General features: G+C 40.4%; 1 protein-coding gene across 2 annotated transcripts in view; it reads left to right on the top strand.

The window, feature by feature from the left end:
• Window positions 1-19,452, top strand: part of LOC129062726 (glycine N-phenylacetyltransferase-like) — a 50,725-nt gene that overhangs the window by 15,767 nt on the left and 15,506 nt on the right. Inside the window, exons 1-2 of one of the 2 annotated variants that reach the window (XM_054563752.1) lie at window positions 14,604-14,781; window positions 16,279-16,374. In XM_054563752.1, coding sequence (XP_054419727.1) covers window positions 14,746-14,781; window positions 16,279-16,374 — 132 coding nt within the window. In that variant the 5' untranslated portion in view covers window positions 14,604-14,745. Of the gene's footprint in view, window positions 1-14,603; window positions 14,782-16,278; window positions 16,375-19,452 lie in introns of those variants that run through there. The other variant, XM_054563751.1, reaches the window with a different exon arrangement.

Genomic DNA, 19,452 nt, shown 5'->3' with positions numbered 1-19,452 from the left:
ATTCCACTTGTCCCAATTTTTCCCTTCTTCACCCCTGCACACAGCCCACGCCCACTCTACAGTCGACCTCCACCCCGCTGTCCCTGTCAGTGGGTCGTTCATACTTGTTCTCTAACGAGACCCTTTCCCTCTTTCCTCTCTTATCACCATCCCTCTCCCCTCTGGTCCCTGTCAGTCTGTTCCTTGTTTCCATGCCCCTGGTGATGTATTGCTTGCTTGTCCGTTTTCTTCATTAGATTCCTCTTACAGGTGAGAGAGTATGGTGTTTGTCTTCCCCCCTCCGGCTTATTTCACTGAGCATAATGCCCTCCAGCTCCATCCATCTGTCTCAAAAGGTAGGGGTTCCTTCTTTCTTTCTGCTGGGTACTATTCTATTGTGCACATGTACCACAGCTTTTTGGTGTACTCATTTTCTGATGGGCACTTAGGCTGTTTCCAGCACTTGGCTACTGTAAATAATGCTGCCAAGAACACTGGGGTGCATGGGTTCTTTTGATTTGATGTTTCAGGATTCTTAAAGTACAATCCTAGAAGTAGAATCTCTGGGTCAAAAGGAAGCTCCATTTTTAGTTTAGTTTTTAGTTTTTAGTTCCATACCGTATTCCATGGTTGCTGCACCAGTTTGCATTCCCACCAACAGTGCACTAGGGTTCCCTTTTCTCCACAACCTTGCCAGCACTGTTGTCTGTTGATTTATAAATGATGGCCATGCTGACTGCTGTGAGGTTGTCTCTCACTGCGGTCTTCGTTTGCATCTCTCTGATGGCTAGTGATGCTGAGCATCCTTCCATGTGCTACGGGCCCTCTGTAGGTCCTCCATGGAGAAGTGTCCATTCAGGTCCTTTGCCCATTTTTTAATTGAATTTGTTGTCTTCCTGGAGTACAGTTGTATGTGTTCTTTTGTATTTTGGAGATAGAACCTTTTTTGGAGTTGTCATTTGCAAATATGTTTTCCCATACAGTTGGTTCCCTTTTCATTTTGCTGATGTCTTCTTTAATCATGTAGAAGCCTTTTAATTTGATGTGGAAATGGGTTGAAGAGGTGGCAGACACTTGTTACTTGGTAAGAGGAGCATTTCTGCAGATAAGACTGCCTTCATGTTTTAGTTTGAGCTCAGACATGACTGTAAAATGGTCTTTTTTCTCTGTTGTTCCATTTTGGTAGCAGGATGACCTTACCTGTGTGGCTCTTCTATGAAAGTGTTATGTTTCCGGGGCAGGTTTTTCTTTCTTTCTTTCACAAATTCAAAAAAGAGCCAAAGTAAAATGAGGAGGTATCTTATTTTTTATTTTAAAAATTATTACAAACCCTTATATACAAATAGTATAATTAATATAGCATAACAATTTCTTTTTTTATTTTTTTAATTTAATTTTTTAAATTTATTTATTTATTTATTTATTTTTTAATTAATTTATTTACTTTTTAAATACATTTGTCTCTGCCTTCCCCCCACCTCTTTCCCTTGCCCCCTCCCACCTTCCCTCCCTCAGCTCTTCCCCTTTGGTTTTGTCCATGAGTCCTTGCTATATGTTCCTTGACTTTCCCCTCCCCTTCCCTTTCCCTGCCCCCCACCTTCCCTCTTGTCTCTGTTGATTTCTTTTCCTTTCAGTGTTGCTGGTCATATTTTCCTTGCTTCTTTGCATTGTTGGTTGGGACTATACCCTGAGAACACCAAAACGCCCATACAAAAGAACCTATGCACCCCAATGTTCATAGCAGCACAATTTACAATAGCCACGTGTTGGAAGCAACCTAAATGCCCATCAGTAGATGACTGGATCAAAAAATTATGGTACATATACACAATGGAATACTACGCAGCAGAAAGAAAAAAAGAAGTACTAAACTTTGCGACAGCATGGATGGAACTGGAGAGCATCATGCTAAGCGAAATAAGCCAGGGGGCGACAGACAAATACCATATGATCTCACCTATAAGCGGAACCTAACCAACAATGCAAAGAAGCAACAATTTCTAATAAAATGCAAATGTCCCTGACTTAATCTCTCCACACAGCTCTGCGATCTGTAACATCTATATAAAATAAGTTAGGTTTTGGTTCTCTGTTCCAAACTTTTTTTAAAAATTATACTTTACATACTATATTACATGAGTTTTAGATGTACAACATAGTCGACATTTACTTACCTATGAAGTGATCACAGCTGTAAATCCACTAAGCATCTAACTCTGTATAAAGTTATTATGATAAAATTGACTAAATCCCCATGACTTATTTATTTTATAACTGAAAGTTGTAACTCTTTTTCCCCTTTACTTTTTCACACATTCTCCCATACTTCTCTGTGGCAACCATCAGTTTGTTCTCTAATATCTATGATTCTGTTTCAGTTTCTGTGGCATATTTTGTGCACTTGTTTTGTTTTTTAAGCTCCACATATAGGTGAAATCATACTGTACTTGTCTTTCTCTGTCTGACTTATTTCACTTATCATAATACTCTCTAGGTCCATCCACACTGTTGCAAATAACAAGGTTACATTCTTTTTATGGCCAAGGAATTTTTCCTTGTATATATGCACCTCTTCTTCTCTGTCTTTCATCTATTAATGAACACTTAGGTTGCTTCCATACATTGGATATTGTAAATAAGGCTTCAATGAACATAAGGGATCATATAGCTTTTCAAATTAGTGGTTTTCTCTTCTTCAGAGAGATTCCCAGAAGTGGAATTGCTGTGTCATACCGTAGTTCTATTTAGAATTTTTCAGGAAAACTGCGTATTGTTTTCCATGGAGCCTACACCAGTTTGCAATTGCACCAGCAGTGCATGGGGGTTCCCCTTTGTCCACATATTTATCAATACTTGTTATTTCTTGAGGAGGGGGAAAGATGGCGGAGGAGTGAAAGGGAGTCACGCTGACCTCCTCCCAAAGCCAAACTGGAATTGCAACTAAATAATGGAGTAATCACCTGGAAAGCAGTGGAGCGATAGTGGGAGAGGAGCCTTGGTGCCGCGGACAGCGGATTCTACTCTCACACATCCCAACGGGTGAGAATTGCGGTGGAGGCTCGAGAGGGTGGGCTGGGTGCCCACGGGCACTGGCACCAGAGGGACATTGAAACGGCCAGTTAGCGTCCCCACGAGAAGAACGGGGTCTGAATCATAAACAGGAACCCCTAAACTACAGCAGCTAAAGCCGAGAAAATACAGACAAAACGCAACCCCAAAAAGCTTAGGGGTGCTCTCTGCCAGAGACAGGTGGCTGGGGATGCAAAAAGACATTTAAAGGGCAAATGCAAAAGTTGCAGCGGCAGCCACCCTCCTTGAACGCTGGGTACAGGCGGCAGCAGGGTGGGCTGGTGCCTGGGAAAAGACTGGTGAGGAAAACTTTGTGAAGAGAACTGACTCTGCGGCCGGTGGAGCCCGGGTGATAACGCACTTCCCACTCTGCAGCTACCATCTCGCTCAGGCATAAGGGAATCAATTAACCTGCCTTTTGTGCACTCCGCACACAGCTTGTACGCCTGTGAGCTACGGGGCTGAGTGCAGACTGGCTGGGAGAACCTTGAGGAGAGACTGGAGACGGAGGCGTTGGGGAAAGAACGGGAGGAGGAACCGGGGAGTCCCGACTCCCTCCCCATTCGGTAGTCTCCATTGTGGGCTGGAAAGGCGCGACCCCAAAGAGGCAGAAGCGGGGCGCGCAGGAACCAGACTGCCTGCGATTGAAACGCAGTCCGCACAGGGGTTGGATCCTCGGCCGAAGGGGTCACAGAACTGCCCAGAGGCCCCTGAGGGGAGACTAGAAACGGAGGCGTTGGGGAAAGAACGGGAGGAGGAACCAGGGAGTCCCGACTCCTTCTCCTTGCCGAAGTCTCCATTGCGCAGGAAGAGGCCACACCCCCAAAGAGCCAAAAGCCGAAAAGCAAACATAGACACCCACAAAACACCCAGAGCAGGCGCGCACACTTGCGCCAAGTGACCGGCGAGGGTTGGCGAGTGTGTGTGTGGCCCACGCGGGCTGGCGAACTCTTGCACCTGCCGGCAAGGCCTCACACACACTGGCGCCCATACGGCCTGCGAGGGATTGCACAGAGGGGCAAGGGCAGGCATAAATTGACCTACCCGCCGTGATTGCGGAGCGGCCCACAAAATAAGTAGAGCTGCCCAGAGTCCCTGGAGGAGAGACCAGAAACAGGATTAACCAGAGAGTCCTAGAGCTGATTTCCTCCCATTTCCGTAGTCCCCATTTGGCGAGGGCAAGCAACGCACCCAAAGAGCCAAAAGCGGGGAAAACACACAATAGAAGACCCTAAACTGACCAGTGCCGCGAAGCTCGCGTGCCAGGGAGGCCAGATGAGCACGGGAGGTCGCGAATAAGCCCCCTGGTCTGGGGCAAACACATGCGAGCCCAGGCAGGTGGGGGACCCTGCTGCGCTGGGAACGCGCTCAAGGAGCCCGCGTGAGAGCGCAGAAAGATCCCCAAAAATAGCTCAGCCATGACCGAAGGGGTCACAGAGCTGTCCCAAGCAGGAGTCAGACACCGGCATTAGACTCCTGAAAGGCTCAAACAAACATACCAAGGCCCTATAGAGTCAACAACTGACATCATCAGAGGCAAGCCCAGAATGAAAAGTAAAGGACAAAAATACTTAACAGACTCTCACAAAAATGGGAAGTAAGAGAAGTTCCCCTCAAATGAGTGGAAAAGGGGACTCCCCACAGAGAGAGCTCAATGAAATAGAGGCAAGGGAACTATCAGATATGGAATTCAAAACAATGGTTCTAAGGAAGCTCAATGAGCTCAGCCAGCTCAAAGAGAACTATGAGAAACTGCAGAGAAACTATCAGGATCTTACAGCAAACTATATCAGCCTGGAAAAGGACATAGAAACTATCAAGAAGACACAAGAGGATATGAAGAATACCATTTCTGAACTGAAGAACACAGTAGAAGGAATCTAAAGCAGGCACGATGAAGCCGAGGATCGAATCAGTGAGATGGAGGACAAGGTAGAAAAAAGCTCCCAGAAAGAACAAGAAATGGAAAAACGGCTCAAAAAGAATGAAGAAGCATTTAGGGAAATGCAGGACAACCTGAAACGCAATAATATCCATATAATAGGGATGCCAGAAGGAGAAGAAGAGGAGCAAGGAATAGAGAACCTCCTCGAAAAAGTAATGATGGAAAATTTCCCTAATTTGAGGAGAGAAAGCCTCTCATGGATCCAGGAGGCACAGAGGACCCCACTCAAGAGGGACCCAAGGAGGTCCACTCCAAGACACATCATCATTAAAATGGCAAATGTCAAAGACAAAGAGAGAATCCTCAAGGCAGCAAGGGAGAAGGAGAAAGTAACATACAAGGGGGCCCCGATACGCCTAGGAGCTGACTTCTCAACAGAAACACTACAAGCCAGAAGGGAATGGCACCAAATATTCCAAGCCATGAAAAGCAAGGGCCTACAGCCAAGGCTGCTCTACCCAGCTAGGCTCTCCATTAAAATAGAAGGAGAAATACGGAGTTTCCCAGACAAAAGAAAGCTAAAAGAATACATCTCTACCAAACCAGCACTCCAAGATCTGCTAAGGGGACTGGTTTAAGCAGATGAAGGAAAAGAATGAGACAGAGAGGAACACAAGTACAAAGAGAAAAGATGAGTAAGTTTCTATCAGTAATAACTCTCAATGTGAATGGACTAAATGCCCCAATCAAAAGACACAGGGTACCTGAATGGATAAGAAAACATGACCCACACATATGCTGCCTACAAGAGACCCACCTCAGAGCAAAAGACCTACACAGATTGAAAGTAAAGGGATGGAAAATAGTATTCCAAGCAAATGGACATGAGAAAAAGGCTGGTGTTGCCATACTTATATCAGACAAAGTAGATTTCAAAGCAAAGGCCATAAAGAGAGACCCAGATGGGCACTTTATCATACTTAAAGGAAGAATCTATCAAGAAGACATCAACATTGTAAACTTATATGCTCCCAATATAGGAACCCCCAAGTTTATAAGGAAAGTGTTGGATGACTTCAAAAAAGATATAGACAGCAACACACTGATAGTAGGGGATTTCAACACCCCACTGTCAAAAATGGACAGATCTTCCAAACAAAACATTAATAAACATATCGTGGCGCTGAATGACACACTGAATCAAAGAGACTTAACTGACATATATAGAACCTTACATCCCAAAGAAGAAAAATACACATTCTTTTCAAATGCTCATGGCAGTTTTTCAAAGATAGACCACATGATAGGACACAAAGCAAGCCTCAGCAAACTCAGGAAAATTGAAATAATACCAAACTTTTTCTCAGACCACAAGGCCTTGAAACTCCAAATCAACCTCAAAGAGAAACTTCAAAAACTTGCAAACTCATGGAGACTGAACAGTACACTATTAAACAATGAATGGGTCAATAATGAGATAAGAGAAGAAATCAAAAAATTTCTGGAAACAAATGAAAATGAACAGACAACAGTCCAAAACCTATGGGACACAGCAAAGGCGGTCCTGAAAGGGAGTTCATAGCAATACAGGCTTGCCTAAAAAAGATAGAAACATTTCAAATAAAAGACCTAACACTACAACTTCAAGAACTGGAGAAACAACAACAAATAAATCCCAGAGCAAGTAGAAGGAAGGAAATAGTCAAGATTAGAGCAGAACTGAATGACATAGAGACAAAAAGGACAATTCAGAGGCTCAACCAATCCAGAAGCTGGTTCTTTGAAAAGATTCATAAAGTTGACAAGCCTTTAAGCAGACTCATCAAGAAAAAAAGGGAGAGGACCCAAATTAATAATATCAGAAATGAAAGAGGAGAAATAACAACTGATACCACAGAAATACAAAGGATCATCAGAAACTATTATGAACAATTATATGCCAAGAAATTTGAAAATCTTGATGAAATGGACAAATTTTTAGAAAAGTATAATCTTCCAACACTGAAGGAGGAAGAAACAGAAAGCTTGAACAGACCGATAAAGCTGGGGAAATTGAAGCAGTCATCAAGAAACTCCTGGCACACAAAAGCCCAGGGCCGGACGGTTTCCCAGGAGAATTTTACAAAACATTTAAGGAAGAGCTAACCCCTGTCCTTCTCAGACTATTCCAAAAAATCCAAGAGGAGGGAAGACTCCCAGACTCCTTCTATGAGGCCAGCATCACCCTGCTCCCAAAACCAGATAAAGACCCTACAAAGAAAGAAAACTACAGGCCAATTTCGCTGATGAACATAGATGCTAAAATCCTCAACAAAATATTGGCAAACCGCATCCAGCAATACATTCAAAAGATTATCCATCACGATCAAGTGGGATTCATCCCAGGGATGCAGGGATGGTTCAATATACGCAAATCAGTAAACGTGATACACCACATAAATCAAAGAAAAGACAAAAACCACATGATCATCTCGATAGTTGCAGAAAAAGCATTTGACAAGGTACAGCACCCATTTATGATCAAAACACTCAGCAAAATGGGAATCAATGGGGCATTCCTCAACGTAATAAAGGCCATATATGAAAAACCGACAGCCAATATCATACTCAATGGGCAAAAAGTGAAAGCGTTCCCACTAAGGTCGGGAACACGCCAAGGATGTCCGCGCTCACCGCTTCTTTTCAACATCGTATTGGAAGTCCTAGCCACAGCAGTCAGACAAGAGAAAGAGATAAAAGGCATCCAAATAGGAAAGGAGGAAGTAAAGCTATCCTTGTTTGCAGATGACATGATAATGTACATAGAGAACCCTGTAGACTCTACCAAAAAACTCCTCAACCTAATAAGTGAATTTGGCAAAACAGCAGGATACAAAGTCAACATTCAGAAATCAAAGGCGTTTTTGTACACCAGCAATGCAATAGAAGAAGAAGAAATCAGGAAAAATATACCATTCGATATAGCACGAAAAAAGATAAAGTACCTAGGGAGAAATTTAACCAAAGACACAAAAGACCTGTATGCAGAAAACTATACAACATTGAAAAAAGAAATTAAGGAAGACACAAATAAATGGAAGCATATACCGTGCTCATGGATTGGAAGAATTAATATCCTCAAAATGTCCATACTACCCAAAGCAATTTATAGATTCAACGCAATCCCTATTAAGATACCAATGACATATTTCACAGAAATAGAACAGACATTTCAAAAATTTATGTGGAACCATAAACGACCTCGAATAGCCACAGCAATTCTGAGAAAGAAACACAAAGTAGGAGGGATCACAATACCGGACATCAAACTCTACTACAAAGCCACCATACTCAAAACAATCTGGTACTGGCACAAGAACAGACCCATAGACCAGTGGAACAGAATAGAAAGCCCAGAAATAAGCCCAGGTCTCTATGGACATCTAATATTCGACAAAGGGGACAGAGGCATAAAATGGAGCAATAAGAGCCTCTTCAACAAATGGTGTTGGGAGAGCTGGACGGCTACATGCAAAAAATTGAAATTGGATCATCAGCTGACACCATACACAAAAATAAACTCAAGATGGATCAAAGACTTAAATATAAGTCACAACACCATCAAAGTCCTCGAGGAGAACATTGGCAGGAAACTCTCAGATATCCCACGCAGCAATTTTTTCACTGATATGTCTCCTACAGCAAGGGACATAAAGGAAAGAATAAACAAGTGGGACCTCATAAAAATAAGAAGCTTCTGCACGGCTAAAGAAAACATCAGCAAAATGAAAAGGGAGCCAACCCTATGGGAAAATATATTTGCTAATGATACATCAGATAGAGGTTTGATCTCCAAGATATACAAAGAACTCACTCGACTCTACTCCAAGAAGACAAACGATCCAATCAAAAAATGGGCAAAGGATCTGGGCAGATGCTTTTCTAAGGAGGAGATACAGAAGGCCCAGAGGCATTTGAAAGGATGCTCTGCATCACTAGCCATCAGAGAAATGCAGATCAAAACCACCATGAGGTACCACCTCACACCGGTCAGAATGGCCATCATAAACAGATCCACAAACAACAGGTGCTGGCGAGGCTGTGGAGAAAAGGGAACCCTAGTCCACTGTTGGTGGGAATGCAGACTGGTGCAGCCACTATGGAAAGCAGTGTGGAATTTCCTCAGAAAGCTGAAAATTGAACTGCCTTTTGATCCAGCGATTCCCCTGCTGGGACTATACCCTGAGAACACCAAAACGCCCATACAAAAGAACCTATGCACCCCAATGTTCATAGCAGCACAATTTACAATAGCCACGTGTTGGAAGCAACCTAAATGCCCATCAGTAGATGACTGGATCAAAAAATTATGGTACATATACACAATGGAATACTACGCAGCAGAAAGAAAAAAAGAAGTACTAAACTTTGCGACAGCATGGATGGAACTGGAGAGCATCATGCTAAGCGAAATAAGCCAGGGGGCGAAAGACAAATACCATATGATCTCACCTATAAGCGGAACCTAACCAACAATGCAAAGAAGCAAGTAAAATATGACCAGCAACACTGAAAGGAAAAGAAATCAACAGAGACAAGAGGGAATGGGGAGGGGCAGGGAAAGGGAAGGGAAGGGGAAAGTCAAGGAACATATAGCAAGGACTCATGGACAAAACCAAAGGGGAAGAGCTGAGGGAGGGAAGGTGGGAGGGGGCAAGGGAAAGAGGTGGGGGGAAGGCAGAGACAAATGTATTTAAAAAGTAAATAAATTAATAAAAAAAATAAGCATTCAAAAAAAAATACTTGTTATTTCTTGCCTTCTTGAAAATAGCCCATCTGACTGGTGTGAAGTGATGTGTCATTGTGGTTTTGATTTGCATTTTCCTGATGATTAGTGATGTTGAACATCTTTTCATGTTTCTCCTAGCCATCCATTGTCTTAGTAAAAGTGTCTCTCAGGTTCCCATTTTTAATTAACTGGATTGCTTGTTTTTGTTGATGTTCACTTGTAGGAGTTCTTTATATATTTAAATATTGATGCTTTATTGGATATGTCATTTGTTGATAATTTTCTTCACTGTGCAAAAACTTTTTATTTTGATGTAATACCATCTTTTATTTTTGCTCTTGTTGTCCTTGCCTGTAAAGACATATCCAACAAGATATTACCTAGGCCAATGTTAAAACGTTTACTGCCTGCATTTTCTTCTAGGAGTGTTATGGTTTCTGGTCCTACATTTATGTCTTTAATCTATTTTGAGGTTATCCCTGTACATGGTATAAAAAAGTCATCCTGCTTTACTATTTTGCATGTACCTGTCCAGTTTTCCCAACACCATTTATTGGAGAAAGTATCTTTCATTGCCTCCTGTGTCATAGATTAATTGACCACGTAAGTGTGGGTTTAGTTCTGTGTTCTCTACTTTTTCTTTTTCTTTTCTTCTAGAATGTCAAATTCCTACTGTTGTCTTCCGCTGTAAAAATTTGGGTCTTTCAACTCCAACTTTGAAAGGTTACAGGCAGGAAGTTGTCATTTCTGAATTTTGCTTTTTATACTATTAAATATAATGGGGTGACATTGGTTAATAAGATCATATAGGTTTCGAGGGTACATTTCTATGACACATGATCTGTATATTGCATTGTGTGTGCACTGCCCACAGTCAAATCATTTTCTGTCACCATTTATTTGGCCCCTTTTATTCTTTCCTACCTCTCCCCCCTCCCTCTATTAACCACCATACTGTTGCCTGTTTCTTTGAATTTCAGTTTATGTCACACATATTTGAGGGAAATTATATGGTTCATAGATTTTTCTGACTGACTGACTTCGTTCAGCAGAATATTGTCAAGGTCCCTCAATGTTGTCACAAAAGGCAGTATTTCATCTTTGCTTATGTCTGGGTAGTATTCCATAGTCTATATGTACCCTGTTTTCTTGATCTAGTTCTCTCCTGATGGAGACTTCAGTTATTTCCGCATCTTGGCCACAATGAAAAATGCTGCAATGAATGTAGAGGTGCGTGTATCTTTGCAAATAAATGTTTTTGAGTTTTTCAGGTAGATACTCCAAAAAAGAATTACTGGATCACATGATAATTCTATTCTTAATTTTTTGAAGAAGCACCTTTTAAACACCAAATTTTTAAAAGGATTTTATTCATTGATTTTTAGAGAGAAAGGAAGGGAGGGACAAAGTGAGGTAGAGAAACATCAATCTGTGGTTGCCTCTCACACACCCTCTACTGGGACCTGGCCTGCAACTCAGGTATGTTCCCAGACTGGGAATCAAACTAGTGACCCTTTGCTTTGCAGTCCAGTGCTCAGTCCACTGAGCTACACCAACCAGGGCCCCCTGCCCAGTTTTAATTGGACTCTTTGTTTCTTTGGTGTTTAGTAGTATGAGATCTTTATATATTTTGGATACTAACCCTTTCTTCAGAGCCATTGTTTGCAAATATCATGTCTTGTTGGTTGTTGTCTCTTTGTTTTGTGGGCATTATCTTTTGCTGTGCATAACCTTTTCAGTTTGATATAGTTTCATGTATTTATTTTTGCCTTTAACATAAAATATTCTCTATGACCAAGGTCCTTAAGTTTAGTACCTGCGTTTCCTTCTATGTAATTTACTGTTTCCAGTCTTATAGTTAAGTCTTTGATGGATTTTGAATTAATGTTTGAGCATGGGAACAAATAGTAATGTACTTTCATCTCTTTGCATATGGCTTTCCCACTTTCCTTGCACTATTTATTAAAGAGGCTGTCTTTTCTCCGTTGCATGTCTGTGGCTTTGTCAAAAATTACTTGTCCATATGCCTGTGATTTTCTTTCTCAGCTGTCAATTTTGCTTTGTTGGTCCATGTGTCTGTTTTTACGCCATTATTCTGTTCTGACTATTGTAGATCTGTCATATAATTTGAAGTCAAGTACTGTGATACCTCTGGCTTCATTTTTGTTCACAAGGTTGCTTTGACTATTTGGGGTATTTTGTGGTTTCATACAAATCTGGTAACATTTTGTTCTATTTCTAAAGTCAGGTTCTTATTCTGAATTGGTAAATAAACGTAAAAAGGTTTGGTAAAAGGAGAAAGATTTCTACGATCTGAAGAGAAACCAGAGTATATTAAAAAGGTTTGGGAACTCACCATTGGAGGTAGGCAGCAAAGAATGTGACAGCCTCTGGAATGGAATATGCTGGTCCAGGTGACATTTATATAGCACAGTTTATAGACATACAATGCAAATTTTATCTCAACCCTTAATCACATCTAGGTGATCAGGTACTTTTCCTTGGATACACAATGACTAGGAAAATGAAGTTCCCTGTTTAACTTTTCAAAAGAACAAGATATGTTCTAGAACAAGGACTACAATACACATCAGATTAATTGTTAACTTGAAACTATATTTTTTTTTCCTTTTTTGTTTGTTCCGATCAGAACGAAACAAATGTAATTTTAAAAATATAATAAGAAGTGTAATTTTTCTATCTTTTTCACGTTCATTTTAAACGTCTCCCATATAGCACCATATATATATATATCATAAATTTCATGCGAATAGGTTTCAAGTAGCAAAATAGTGATAGATCCTTATTTATGTAAGGTCTCTTTATAAAGAGAAACAGATTGTGTCCAATACTTTCTCGTAAGCTAATAGTACTTCACAAAAGTTCACGAACACCAAAAAGTAGAACAAGGGTGAAATTTAACAGAACGGTCAGGAAAGTAGGTAGGTAAATGAACTTAGACAACAATGACTTTCTCCTCATGTTAATAGGGGTTTGTACATCCCAATTTAACACAATCTAGTCTCACAAGAAGACTTGCTCATAGTTCCAAGCAGACAGAGTCAGCCAGTGCTTCCCAGGAGTGTGGCGGCTAATGCCATCCTCGCCTCGATGGCCAGCTCTAGCGCAGCCTCCTGCAGGAACCCTACCTAGTGTGAGCTTCACGTGGAAGTAGCGCCTACCTCTCCTGAAATCTCATCGAGTTTAAGCAAAACACTTGATGATCCCTGGTCCACCGTTCTTAGTCAGCGTGTTACGATCCGATAATTTTGAGAATCCCATTTTGTACAGTGAGTCAAAATATAAATGCTCCATATATTATGTAGTAATATACACTGTATGCACCAGACTCTTAGGTTTAAGGAAGGGATAAGGCTCAAGAAGTGGTGAAGACTAAGGTTACGGTAAGGCAATCAGTTTTATTTGTATTTATTTTTATATTTTGGGGAAAAACGGTTTTAAATCACATTAATAAGAAAAATGATTTGTATTTTAGACTACATCAAAATGTCCCCTGTAAACATGGCTGCCTCAAAAATGTCACAAAATGCACAGTGTACATATGAAGTAAGTTAGTTCTTTCTATGGGGCTTCTTTTCATCATGCACATGTTTAACATCTTTTATTAGAGAATGAGTTTTTTGGTAACAGGAAATCTATGTAGTCTAGTCTATTCTAAGCTCACTGTTACTCAGACTATTGATCGGAGTTAAGTGTATCAGACAGGGTCCAGAGAGAGAAGCAATGGTAGATTTGTTACAGCATTCTGCACTTCTGTGGGCTAGTTAAGCTAGTTTCTGTAGGGCTGTTATTCCTGCCTGAAGCTGAACATTGAACTACACAGGAGAGGTAATTGAGAAAGAAAATGCTTTTAAAGTGGGAGAGGTCAAGAGCAATCTGAACCCACAGCAAAAGCTGGGACGTACTGGGACAGAAATCTTTTTAATTCTTGCTGACTTTGACCTTGGAGGATGGGGATCCTATAGAAGCCAGGTTCCTTCTTTAAGAGGCTAAGCATTCAGGCCCAGATGACAGAAGCTGAAGGCAAACCCAGGAGACAGTGAAGCCCTTGCCAGCCCAGCCATGGTCTCATGTCATGAATTTAGCAATGAAAAGTCTGCTGCTTCCACTCTGCCCTTCAAGTCTCCTGTAGGAACCCCATAGGACCGCCCTAACTGGAAACGTGCAGGGAAGGGAATCCCAGGAAACGTAGTACAGCTGAGTAAGGGGGCACCTTACATAGCCAACCGCAGTTGAGTGCTCAGTCAGCAGTTTGGTATATGGTGGTTATCGGAGGGGAGGGACCGTGTAGGGCAGGTGGTAGAGGGTTACGGGGGATAAAAGGAGACAGGAGATTAGACTTTGGATGGTGGGTGTGCAACACAATGTGCAGATGATGCACTGAAGAATTGTGCCCTTGAACCCTGTAAAACATTATGGACCAGTGTAACCCAAATAAATTCAATTTAAATATTCTCAATCAATATTTACTGAATGAATGAATAAATGAATAGACTGATACTTAGATTTCCAGGCTAGTCACATAGTCCATTTACTCATAATGAAGCTACACCAAAGTATTGCTAAGTAGAAAACAACTCCAGACATGGGTGAGGAGAGAATTTATTTGAAAGGATGATTGCAAGGCATGGGAAAAAGGCTGTTATGATAGGGAGAGGGGACTATTTCAACAAGGAGAAGCCCAGAGCACCTGAAACATCAGGTAGAAATGACTATTCTTTTGTAAAGAGGAGTAAGCAAGGTACAGGGAGTGTCTTTCTGCTAAGGATGGCCTTTCTGCTGCATCACTGGCCCTGACTGCGTGTGGGTCAAAGTTCAGTCCTGTGCAGAGGAGGGAAGCTTAAAGATTGGTCATGTCCACAAACATTTTGTTAACATGCCAGAAGTTTGTTCTGGTGGAATGGTGGAGTTAAAGGGTCAGGTTAACCATTTATGAGGGAAGAGGAAACAGGGCTCTAGAGAATTCAGGGGTAGGGGGAGAAGAGTGGAATGAAGGAGAGGCAGCGTGCCAGCAACTCAGAGAATGTTTTACCCTGGGTTCAGCCTCTTCCTGGTAGAGGTAAGAGGGGGGTTTCATGCTGACTCAACACACGGGAAGGAGAGAAACTTAACTCAAGTTTGGTTAACAAGCACTTTGTGCTGAAATGTCACTGGCGAGCCACAGTTCGGTTACTCAGTTAGAGGCAAAGGCCGGGACTTTGGAACATCAAGTCTGATTTTTGTAGAAGTAAAGAAGGAGAACATCCATCAGATGGGGGAAGGCTGGTTCTCTGCAGTGAACCATTTCAGGAACACAATGACAGTGGAAGACTTTCTTTAACCATTCACATTGTCCAGGACAATGGGACATGGGTCAAATTCAATGTAGTCCACCCACCAGAGAACTGCATCTGTTAAAGTACACTTTGATCATAGCATTTTGGCCTGCTTTGAGAAATAGCCCTACAGATCTTGTTTTGCTGAGTTGGAGGGTATTGTTGAGGGTTTTAACTACTACATCAATGGTTCTGAATATGGCTGCACAAGAGAATCTTCTGGAGAGCTTTTGGAGAGAATGTGGAGCACAGGGGTGCTCCTCCACTGCTATGGGACATAAATGTTAAGAAAACACTGGCAATTTCTTTTATGAAGTTCAACATTTGCTTACTGTGTAACCATGAAACTGCACTTCTATGCATTTACCTGCAAGGAATAAAAGCATATGTTCTAATAGTTGTACACAAACGTCCACAGCAGTGTTAGTCATAATTATCATCAACCAGAAACAAGAAAAGATATCCTATGTTTAAGTTATAGTGATAGCAATGATTAAAAAATGGCTGACATGTACTGGTGACCACTCCATTCCAGGCACTCAGCTAAATATTTAAAATTCATGATCTCATTTACCATGTGCCAGATTATATGAATTACGCCCCCCCGCCCTGCATTTAGTCTTCACCACTAATTATAGTGCAGAAGAAGAGTCACTGAGTGGACTTTTTGGGAGGACACTGGGGGTTAATTGTTGCTTCTACTAGTGAAAATAAAAAATGATAATCATTAATTGAGTGCTTACTCTGTCCCAGACACTGTTCTGAAAACCTTACATGTATTGAACTATAGTCATTGTCATTTGTATTAGATGAGAAAACCAAGGCACAGAGCATAAGTAACTTGCCCAGTGTCACCTAGCTTCTAATTGGCAAAGTCAGGCTTGTCATGAATGGAAGCTCAATTTCGAAGGATGCTCATTCAGGCTGAGAGCATATATTTGTTAATCTCAGTGAATCTTGAAATACTAGAATGCTGGATGATGTGAAAGTCAAAATGAAAATTTCAGAAATATTTTTTAAAGTTTGAAAAATATTAAAACTAATTTCAGAATGAGGCATCTGTGATTTCAGCCTGACTGATCCTTCCTTGGAGGTAATGAGGGGCTGAGTGGATGAGGCGCCAACGCAAAGGCTAGAATAAAGGCCAGTCCATTGGCTACAACCGCCTCCTGGGTCTGTTTGGTGGTGTTGTACATCTCCCAGGACTTCTCTTTCCTTGATGTTTCTCAATTCCTCTTTAGGCTGAGGTACCTGCCAAGATGTTCCGGTTACAAGACCCACAAGTGCTGCAGATGCTTGAGAAATCCTTGAGGAAGTTCCTTCCCGAGTCCTTAAAGGTGAGAGTGGAGCCTTCTTAGGGGAGAAAAAGGACTAGCAACTGCCTATGAAAAAGAGAATTAGCATTCACTGAACACCTGTTCTGTGCCAGACACTCACTCATCTTGCATCTCATTTACTTCGCACTGTCTTGCTGCAAGGCAGGTATATTACATCCATGTAAGGAAAGAGGAGCTGGATGGAGGGTCAGTTCTATGACTTGACCCAGATCACACCAGTAGCGAGTGGCCATGCTATGTCTTGAATCCACTATGATCTTTGCCATGTAATGACCCAAAATCATTCCCTTGTGCCCTTCTAAGAATTACATCAGATAATAATGAAAGTTTTTCCAGAATGGCAAAGTTAACTGAAACTAACACATTAGTGTTTATATTATTCCTTCTAAACAATCAAGTTGCTGATGAAAGGTTAACCATTATGATTCTTTTCTGTAATTAATAACAAGTCAACTTCTCTTTTGTCAAATGTGAATGGATTATGTTTAATTTGGGGTGAGGCAGAAATTTAGGTTTAGAAATGCATCGGTGACATTTTGCAATAGCAAGGTTCTTTTTTATCTTTTTCACCATTGCTCTTTTTTTTTTTTGTAATAATATATGTTTCAAAAGGACTTGAATATTACCAGGGATAAACAGTGCCATTGTCTCTTGACCAAGTTATCAGTTCACAAAAAAGACCAAAAAATGCAAAAATCTAAACACCTAACAACTGAGGCTCAAAGTACATGAAGTAGAAACTGATAGAACCAGAAGAGGAAATAGGTGAGCTTACAGATATAATTCAAGACTTCAACAATTTTTTCTCAATAATTTACAGAGTAGACATATAACCTGTAAGTCTATAGAGGCATTGCACAATACCATGAACCAAATCCGCCAATACATATTATATTTAAATACACATTGAAGATTTACCAGGATAGACCATTTTTTCAATAATTTCAAGAGAATTAAATTCATATTGAGTATGTTATTGATCAATATGGAATTAAACTTAAAAATTTTAAGAACTGGAGAAGTATCTTGAAAATACCCAGATGTTTAGCAATTATTCAACACACTTTACATAAACCATACTTTAAAGTGAAAGAAAAATTAGGAAATATTTTAGTTTATTGAAAATGGAAGTACAACATATCAAAAGTTTTGGGGTACAACGATAGCAGTGATAAGCAAGAAATACATAACATTACATGCTTGTACTATAGAAGGAAAATGGTCAGTCTCAAGTCAATGCTTTAAGTTTACACCTTAAAAACTGAAAAAAAAGAGTAAATTAATCCTGAAAAAAACAGAATTAAAGACATTATAAAAGGGAAGAGCAGAAACAATAAATTTGAAAGAACAATTAAGAAAATCAATGAGTTCATTATCTTGTTTTTTTAATAAGATTAATAACCAAAATAAACATCTGTCTATATTAAAACACTTAACTGTCTTCAGCCTACAATCTTATGTAGTGAATTAACACATCATACAGTCGATGAACTTTTTTTTTTTTTTAAGGAGGAGAGGTAGTTAATCAGTTAGGTGTTCTTCAGACTAGAACATTTTGTCTTGAGTGGTTTCCATGAAAGTTTTCCAGGTTAAATTTTTTCCTTCATGCTGTGTAGGGCAGATGTCTGGTGTTTGAATTGTTCTTGTGTTAAGTGGGTCTTAACGTTTTGGGGAAAATCTGTGACACTACCTTTAGACCAACTCTAATGTGAGGGAAAATCAGCTTCAGTATTAGATCCCAGCTTAGTGATACTATCATATTCAGAGAAAAAGAGCGATTTCACTTATTTTTAATCTAGTACATGTATATGAGTATCTCTGGTTTCAAATGCCAATGTTTGAAAAATTTACCCTCTTTATTTGTCCTAAAACTGCATTTAATATTTATATTGAGCCCTTCTTGATGGCAGAAATTTAACTTCATAGAAACTTAGTAAAGTCAGCTTTTGCCTCCTCCTCTTTCTCCTGAGCCTGGCACAAACATTTCATGGCAACAGCAGGAAAGCACAGGGAGAGCTGTGGTCTTCCGTTATTGAATTGTTCATTACTCTATTAGTCCAGGCCTTTGGCATCTTTCCACATTATGTGCAAAGGCTCATGTTTCAGCTGCACTGAGGTCCTGAGGTTGTCCCTGGTGTGTACTGCTGTTTCAACTGTCCCCTCAGCCACAGGGCCCCTTCCAGCTTAGAGGGTCTTTCTTAGCCTCTTCAATGCCCTTCCTGATAGCACCAATGATTCAACACCTGCCTGTGAAAAGTCTAAACAGATGTCCCAATGGGTTATGTTCTTGGACTTTGTTCACCAAACATTATGTTCTGCCTTGTTAAATAGCAAGTGTTTATTGAACCTTTCTTTTTTTAAAAAAAAAAAAAAAATCTTCTATATACATTTTTTTCATTTTTTAAATTTATTTACTTTTTAAATACATTTGTCTCTGCCTCCCCCCCACCTCTTTCCCTTGCCCCCTCCCTCCTTCCCTCCCTCAGCTCTTCCCCTTTGGTTTTGTCCATGAGTCCATGCTATATGTTCCTTGACTTTCCCCTTCCCTAACCTTTCATGAAACTAATTTGGAGATACATGTAATTAAAAAATCGTTAAATAACAGTTGATCTTTGTCTCAGAAATTTCCCTTCAAAAATGTGTAATAATAGGCATATTTGTAAAGATTTTTGCAAAATAAATGTTCCTTGAAGAACAAATGTTCCTACTGTTAACTGATAGGAAGAGAGAAGATGACAACAATGGAGGGGGCAAGCAAAGAGAAAAAGGACTCGTGGTATGGACAACAGCATGCTGACTGCAGGTGGCGGAGGGTTTAAGGGGCTTAATGGAAAATACAATAACAATTTTTAAAAAGAATAAGCTATAAACTATAAATATTAGGGAAAAAGTAAAATGAGCAACGATAGGGGATAGAAAAAGTAAATTAGAATTTTTCCATGTAATGGATATTATGCAGTCATTAAAAATGATTTTTTAGATGTGTTTATTGACAAGAAAATATGCTTATTGTATAGCATGTGTGTGTGGAAGGGGTGATTATTAAACCAATATATATAGGTAATTTGGAGATATTAT

Source organism: Pteronotus mesoamericanus, unplaced genomic scaffold (assembly GCF_021234165.1).
Source record: "Pteronotus mesoamericanus isolate MK-2021 breed Mesoamerican mustached bat unplaced genomic scaffold, CSHL_Meso_final scaffold_83, whole genome shotgun sequence".
NCBI lineage: Eukaryota > Metazoa > Chordata > Mammalia > Chiroptera > Mormoopidae > Pteronotus > Pteronotus mesoamericanus.
This window is presented reverse-complemented; position numbering and strand designations above follow the sequence as displayed.